Source organism: Bubalus bubalis, chromosome 11 (genome assembly GCF_019923935.1).
Source record: "Bubalus bubalis isolate 160015118507 breed Murrah chromosome 11, NDDB_SH_1, whole genome shotgun sequence".
NCBI classification, from domain to species: domain Eukaryota; kingdom Metazoa; phylum Chordata; class Mammalia; order Artiodactyla; family Bovidae; genus Bubalus; species Bubalus bubalis.
This window is the reverse complement of record NC_059167.1, coordinates 75822083-75830869: the sequence shown is the minus strand read 5'-3', so window position 1 is coordinate 75830869 and position 8787 is coordinate 75822083. Positions and strand designations below refer to the sequence as shown.

At 34.9% G+C, this 8787-nt stretch overlaps 1 protein-coding gene across 1 annotated transcript; it reads right to left on the bottom strand.

The window, feature by feature from the left end:
• Positions 1-3481: 3481 nt before the first annotated feature.
• Positions 3482-4417, bottom strand: LOC102391622 (olfactory receptor 4F6-like). The gene has a single exon (XM_006073468.3). The coding sequence runs from the start codon at positions 4415-4417 to the stop codon at positions 3482-3484; it is 936 nt and encodes a 311-aa protein (XP_006073530.3).
• Positions 4418-8787: the final 4370 nt, after the last annotated feature.

Genomic DNA, 8787 nt, shown 5'->3' with positions numbered 1-8787 from the left:
TGACAGACTGTGGATTTCTGTTGGTATTTCATCATCTCAAATTATCAGAATGTCTTCTGTGAGCACCCTAAATTAGCCACACCTATCCTGTTATTTAAGATTGGGAAGAGTTTCCTAATTCACATATAGAAATCATGTATATCTCTTGAAGAAAGTTTTGTATCAATTCTTTAGTATTCTAGAATTGCAAAAATGAGTTCCTGTTTGGGAAATGTGGCCAGTCTTTATAAGTATGATTTTGATTGTTCTCAAGAATGACTTGAAATTAGTAAGAATTTTAATGTTAATTATTATGATTCTTACTATTACTTCAATGCTGACCACCATATCAAGAAATTTTCTATTATTCTATGCATTTCTTAACAGAGCATTTCACATAGGCCTTCTCCAAAATTTTTTTTAATAAGTTAGTGCATTATTTGCTATATTTATCTTTATAAAATGATAAATTAGTCTATCAATTAGATAACATTCTATTAACATTCTATAAACATATATATAAAAGTAATCATTAAATATTTTTAATCATATTCAGAAAGGAAATTGAATCATAATCCTAATCTGGAGAGTTTTTTTTCTCTTAACATCATGTTTTAGTCATTTGTGAAACAGTACACTTTTTTTTAATATCTTTAAAAGATATATCTTAAATACAAGTGAAGTGAAGTGAAATTCACTTAGTCGTGTCTAACTCTTTGTAACCCAATGGACTATACAGTCCGTGGAATTCTCCAGGTCAGAATACTGGAGTGGGTTAGACTTTCCCTTCTCCAGGGGATCTTCCCAAACCAGGGATTGATCCCAGGTCTTCCACATTGCAGGTGGATTCTTTAACAGCTGAGTTATCAGGGAAGCCCATTAAATACAAAGATGGCTATATCAACAACTTTTGGAGATTTTGCTTTTTTCCTTCCTAGTCATAAATGGGTTAGGTAGTTCATTATTAGGTAGGTCAAAAAATGTAGCTTTGGAATAAATTATCCACTTAATTCACTGAAGTGTTCAAATAGCCTGTAAGAACTAGAGTATGTTCAAAGCTTGTGAATAATTTGTTACTACATTAAACAAAACTTTTCTTCAGAAATCTTCCTCAAAATGTTACATGTTTACATCCATTTATATGAAATCTATGGATCTAGATATACTACCAATTTCATATTCCTTTCTGAAAATGACATGATCCTTTGTATTTTGTAAATTTCCAATAGACAATCTCAGGAATAAACCCTTAAGTAAAATAACTGCTATTTTCATATGTGTATGTATATATGCACATGCATTCTGCTATTTTTACTCTTTTATAAAATTTATTCTTATATTCTTTTATATCTTTGTATTATGGATAATATCTATTAATTTGTCTTGAATCTACTGATTTTTTCCTTCTGCTGTGTCCAATCTGTTTTTGTCTTCTTAAATTCATAATATTGCACATTTCCTTTTCGATTCTAAAATCACTTGGTTCTTTCTTAGATATTCTGTTCCTCTGTGTAATTTTTTTCAGTTTTTCAAATTCTTAATGTCTTTTAACTATATCAATTATTTTATGCTCTCTTCTGATTTCACAAATTGTGTTTTATGTTGTCTGCTTCTCTTAACTCATTCACCACTAATTATCAATCACATATCCCTGCTTCTTGCATATTCCACAATTATTTTTTTATATTTTACACACTGTATATCAAAGATCATATAGTGCTGATATAATAAATTCATCAGAAATAATCTACTCCTTCCTCTCTGAGGCATAAAATGTTAAGGTGTGATCACTTCAATCTGATCAAGTACTACCCTATTTGATTCTGCAGTGTAATTTTTATAAGACTTGGTACAATTAAGGTTTGCTCCTGTTCCTTGGATATATCCCTTCCACATTTGGATTATGATTCTAATAGATCTTTTGCTCTTTAGTCTGATAGAGTTCAGGTGTTTTCCTATTGCCTTTCAGAACTTTTGAGCTTACAACTTTAGTCTTCTCCATTCTCCTGCTACTTTCAAAAGTAAGGCAAATTCCTCAATCAGAGTTCTGGCTTTATATTGTACTTTCTAACTTAATGTACCTAAAAAGAATCAACTAAAAATATAAATCAAAAATACAAAATAATTGTGAACAGAAAAATATGAAATACAAACTGATTGTATAATCCTGAAAGAATTGTGGATCACAAATACTCAGGACATAGGGTCCTTTCATAGCTTCACAGTGAACCTGGCTCAGTCTTCCAGTTGTCAAAGCAAGCTATAAATTAAATAGGTTTTGTAATTTACACAGATCATACACACTAACACATATTTAAGACCCATATATTGAGACACAGTTTATGACCAACCTTGATAGCATATTGAAAAGCAGAGACATTACTTTGCCAACAAAGATCCATCTAGTCAAGGCTATGGTTTTTCCAGTGGTCATGTATGGATGTGAGAGTTGGACTGTGAAGAAAGCTGAGTGCCGAAGAATTGATGCTTTTGAATTGTGGTGTTGGAGAAGACTCTTGAGAGTCCCTTGGACTGCAAGGAGATCCCAACCAGTCCATTCTGAAGGAGATCAGCCCTGGGATTTCTTTGGAAGGACTGATGCTAAAGCTGAAACTCCAGTACTTTGGCCACCTCATGCGAAGAGTTGACTCATTGGAAAAGACTCTGATGCTGGGAGGGATTGGGGGCAGGAGGAGAAGGGGATGACAGAGGATGAGATGGCTGGATGGCATCACTGACTCGATGGACGTGAGTCTGAGTGTACTCCGGGAGTTGGTGATGGACAGGGAGGCCTGGCGTGCTGCGATTCATGGGGTCGCAAAGAGTCAGACACGACTGAGCAACTGAACTGAACTGAACTGAAGTCAACTGGAGATGACTTGAGTCCATTTGAAATGAAACAAGCAAGGGATGCACATGTTCAAACTCATAAAACATACTGTTTATGAGGTTCTCCTTCTTGTTTTCCTTCCCCGTATCTGTCAATCACTATTACAGCATCTGATCCATTTTCTCTCTACTCTACCTCTCACTCACTGTTTTTTTCCCCAGGTCATAAATACTCCCAGACACATATTTTTGTCTTTCAGAAGGAAGGATAAATTTAATTATTCATATCCAACATTTAAATTTGAGAGTTATATATTTCATAATTTTCTGAAAATTTGCCTATATTAGTTCTACATTAATTAATTGAATTGATAAAATTCAGTTGATTAATTGAATATGGGCAGTCTGATGCATAAGGCCATACTTTCAGCAGACACTAGTCTCTAAGCGTTGCTTTGTCAAAAATGTCCAAATACTTATTGGGGTTTTAATTTGGCTGACAAATAAATCTTTATCTAGAGAGTTAACATGATAATTCAATGTAACAACATAACCAATGGTCTAGTCTAAATATTATAAGATGGTAACTTCAGGAAAAAACAGCCCCAAATTTGTATATAACCACTTGTATTTCATGAAGTTGTTTGAAATAACTTGTGCTCCCATGAGTTACTTAAGAGATCTTCCAACTCAGGAACTGACTGCACAGTCTCCTCATAGCCATCTTCATGTCTTTGTTCCTCAATGTGTAAATGGCAGGATTCAGGATGGGTGTAACCAAAAAGTCTAAAATGGCAAGAAACTTATCCACTGTCACTGTGGGAAATGGCCACATGTAAACAAAGATGCAGGGTCCAAAGAACAAAACCACCACAGTGATGTGTGCTGACAGAGTAGAGAGGGCCTTGCGCAAACCACCTGAAGAGCGTTTCCACACAGTGACCAGAATGAAAACATAGGAGATGGTCAACAAGAAGAAAGTGCCCATGGATATGAACCCACTGTTGGAAGTGACCATGAATTCCATTCTGTAGGAATCTGTGCACGCAAGTTTGATAAACCAAGGAAGGTCACAGTAAAAGCTGTCGATTTCATTAGGACCACAGAAAGGCAAATGGATCACAAAAGCTAACTGGACCACTGAGTGAATGAGGCCAATAGCCCAAGCACCACACAGAAGCAAAAGGCACACCCGTGGGCTCATGATGGTCAGGTAGTGCAGGGGCTTACATATGGCCACATAGCGGTCAAAGGCCATGGCAGTGAGCAGCACCATCTCAGATCCACCCAGCGTGTGAAGGACAAATATCTGGGTGACACACCCCTGGAAGGATATGGTTTTGTGCCCAGAGTACAGGTCAGAGATCATCTTAGGCACTGTTAAGGTAGAAAGACACAAATCAATAGATGAGAGGTTGGCTAAAAGGAAGTACATGGGGGAATGTAGATGAGGGTCAAAGGTCACTGCAAACACAACAAGGAGATTCCCCAGAACAATTGTTACATAAAACACTGTAGAGAAGGCAAGGAGGAAATGCTGCACTGGTCTAGAGGTAGAAAGTCCCAGGAAAACAAATTCAGACACCGAAGAGTCATTTCTTTCATACATTGGCTTTTTCTGATGATACCTAAAATCCAGAAACAAAATAACCAAAGAACTTATCAAATATTAATATTTAAAGAAACAGATTTAAGCTTTTATCAAATTCAATTTTATGAAGAAAAAAACTTCACCAACAGCCATTAATATGTTATGAAAATATCATGCATTAATTTATTTCTTCAGGTAACACAACTAATGAGTGTAACTCATATCCTAATGAGTATCTACTATATTCTAAGTTCAATGTCAAGTTCTGAGGTGAAACAGAAATTCTGACTTTTGAAGTTTTACAGGTTTGATCTAGATGGGTAGATACAGGTAGATCAACATTAAATAACTTTAAATACAGATACATCTCTGACAACTAATTTGAAGGAAATATCAGAGGGCTATGATAATGTGATGCATCACCATCATGATTATTTAGGGTCTGCAAAATATGAGTTATCACTGAAATTAAGTAGAGTAGTCCAGACTTTGGAAATGCCGTGTGCAAAGGCCCTGAGACACAAGTTCAGGGGGACAAGAATATGAATGACGAAGATCAGGCTGGAGAAATAGGCCAAACAGGATGAAATATTTGATCCACAATAAGAATTTTGCTTTTTACCCTGAAAGCAGTAGAAAATCTGTGGGGATATTCAGCTCTAGCTGATCATATTTCTGTTTCAGAGAGTTATAAAAACCTCAATGTAAACAATGGAAGGAGAGGACCAGAATAAATTAGTAACCTCAAGAGACTATTGAAGAATCATATCACACCAGTGTGGACAGGGTGAATTATTCATTCAATGGTGTTGGTACAACAGATAAACTTGTAAATACATAGATTATTGCCTCTCATCATAAACTCAAGAAAGTTTCAAAATGATAATTAAACATCAAAAGGGTAACAAATCAAAAGAAAGAAAAATAATATTTAAACAAACATTTAACATCTAAAAGTCATTCTAAGAATATCTCATTAACAAATAAGGGAGGAAAAATAGTTGGCACTATCCATAATATTCAGTTCTTACTATATTTAGATATAGGTATATGTACAAAGTTTGCATACATAGCTACATAGATATCTTATATGGATATATAAGCACTATAAAATAAAAATTAAAAACACACTGAAAAACAAGTTATAAAATATGAGAAAGATGACTAATATTTCTATTATGAAATTAGTTCCTCCAGATAGATAAAGATAGAAAGTGTGGTATACCAAATTTACAATGAGAAAAACATATAAGACTACTGACACAGAAGAAATCCTAATAACTGATAGTCATAATAAAAGTTAAACTCTCACTCAAAGAAATGTAAATAAGATTGCATTGGGTGCTAGTCTGTATTAACAAATTTCAAAGGTTTAAAAAAATTGATGAAATCATGGGTGAAGCTATGAGGAAAAAGTCACATTCATACACTGATAAAGAGAAAAGAAATTCAATTTGTTTAGAAGGTACTTTAGAAATAGACACCTAAACTTCAAAATTTTCACTATTTATGACTAAGTCAAGTGAAAACATATACACGCTACTATATACAAAATAGATAAATAACAAAAACTATTCTATAGCAGAGACAACTATATTTAATATCTTGCAATAATTTCTAATGGAAAAGAATCTGCCAAAGAATATATATGTATATATAGAGAGATATATACATATATATATATGAATGAATCACTTTGCTGTATACCTAAAACATATAAAATGATTAATCAACTATACTTCAATAAAAAAGAAAATTTTCTTAGTGTATTGAAACTAGATAAACTAACAGTTAAGCTACAAGAGGCATGAATGATAAAAAATTATAAAAAGAAAATTTAGAAATAACATAAAAGTCTGCAATGGAGCATCTTCATAGTTAAATGAATATGAATTAAATATTCATAGTTCTTTCATCTTGGAAGAGTATTATGACTCATATATAGGAATAAAATTCATTGCTATGAAATATATGAATAACAGCCATTTAAAAACTGAGAAGTTCACAAGAAAGATATACAGGAAATCCATTTTTAAAACTTGTATGTCTAAGGAGAAAATAGAAAATGCATATCTTTAATTCTTATCACTAAATTGTTCCTCTCCAGGCTTATATGCATTTATTAGTTTGAGTCATAAGAGATTATTCTTTCAGTCAGTTCATATTTGATCAAATATCAATTTTATAGAGTTCAACCTAATACACATACTATTTTTTTTAGACATAATATTAAACAACTGTACCTTGAAACAAACCAAATTACTGATGCTTGTTCCACATCTGAATTAAATACCAGGAGTCCCCCACTTGCACAGCCACCGCTAAGCTTTCCTCCAGGCCCCACACCAACAACCATGCTCTCTCTCGTCACTCCTCCCTTGGCACTCCAAACCACGCCTGGGCTCTCCCCACCACCACGCCTGGGCTCTCCCGTGGACACAACTCTGCACTGCCTCAGTGAGAAAGCAGCTTAAGGCGGTTGGAGCCCCTTGAAACTGTTATAGCCAAGAAGAGACAAGTAGGCAGCCAGGCCAGTGAGGAAGGACATTGTGAGGGTAATGGTTGTGAAGTGGGTCTTGCAGTCAAAAGGAAACACTGTAGGGGTGCTGCCAGGAGGCCCTGATACAGGGGCAGTGGATGGAGGATTTTATAGCCAATAACTGGGAAAAAAATAGATATGGACAGAACAAGGGAGAATGAACAGGACAATCATCAGAGTTAACTGCAGTGGGTGTGACATTTCAAAGGAGCTATAATCAAATCTCTATCTAAAGGCTTTGATCATGCAATATGTAGATTTTAAAATATACATTGGTATACAAAACTATGTATATTCACTTTGTTTTCATATGTAAAAAATATTTAAAACTGTTTCAAAGACCAATAAAAGGTCAGTTTTTTAAAAAGTAGTAATTAAAAATTGCTAGTAGTGGTAAGAAAATTAGGTGATTGTTTTTTCCTGTTTTTCTCTTTAATTATCAATGAATGGATAAACAAATGTGATACACACACACAACACACAAACACCAACATAATATTCAACTTAAAAGAACAAAAATTTCCTGCCGTTTCCAAAAAGCACAAGAGCAACTTGTGATTAAACATAGAGAAAGTGAAATAAGCCAGTCACAGAAAGCAAAACACTGCATGCTATCGTACATGAGGCATCATACAATTCAGAAACAGTTAAATTTGATGGTACATGAAAATTCAGGTACTGTTCTCATGAGTAATCATAAGGTTATCATCATCTAGATGTGAAGTCAAAAGTATTAGAGTAAGATATTTGGGTATGTATATTCATAGCCAAGTATTAATTCCTGTAAAAATTGTTACATGATGATCAATACTATGTCTTAAATTGGTAAAATGCTGATGGCAGTTTTTTATGCATATTTAAATAACTGGAAATGGCAACCCACTCCAGTGTTCTTGCCTGGAGAATCCCAGGGACGGGGGAGCCTGGTAGGCTGCCATCTATGGGGTCGCACAGAGTCAGACACGACTGAAGCGACTTAGCAGCAGCAGCAGCAGCAAATAACTGGAAACAACTAAAACAACCATCCAAATACTGGATTAAAGCAAGAGCCTCTAATGGCAAAAACAGAATTCTTTTTATGAAACTATGTTTGTACTTAAAAAAAAGTTCCAAAACTGCATACCAAATATTACAAATAGTGAATTCTCAAAATAGGATACATGTGGCTTTCATCTCCTAAGGCCTACATTTCTGTATTATTCAAATGGTCAAATACCAGCCAACCTGGTATTGGCTTTGACTTAAAAATGAAATTTATTGTGAAAATACAGAATAAGAGTCCCAGATGTATAACCCTTCAAATTCAGATTGTAGTGATGGTGAAGTGAAGTGAAGTCGCTCAGTCGTGTCTGACTCTTTGCAATCCCGTGGACTGTAGCCTACCAGGCTCCTCCATCCATGGGACTCTCCAGGCAAGAATACTGCAGTGGGTTGCCATTTCCTTCTCCAGGGGATCTTCCCGACCCAGGGATCGAACTCCAGTCTCCCGCACTGCAGGCAGACGCTTTACCCTCTGAGCCATGATGGTAGTACCACTTAATCAAGCATTTAACAACTGAAATAAAGTTTTACAAGTGTGTCAACAACTGTTTACTCATAGAAAATCACAATAGCTCCTTAACAGAAAGTGTTGTCCACAAGAAATCAATGGCCAAGAAAAAAATCTATTTGTGGCAGTCTACTGCTAGGGGCTATAAAATATATCTATCATTTAGCTGATTGATACTAGTAAGGAAAGAGATGAAAAGAAAAGAGAGGAGACAGAAGACACAGGGACAGTAGTGAAAAGGAAAAGAAGAGAATAGTAGCAAGCAAGAAGCAATAGCATAACAATTAAAAAGGAAGCAGT

Coding starts and splice junctions, on each gene's coding strand:
- LOC102391622 (XM_006073468.3), bottom strand. CDS start 4,417: ATGTATGAAAGAAATGACTCTTCGGTGTCTGAATTTGTTTTCCTGGGA.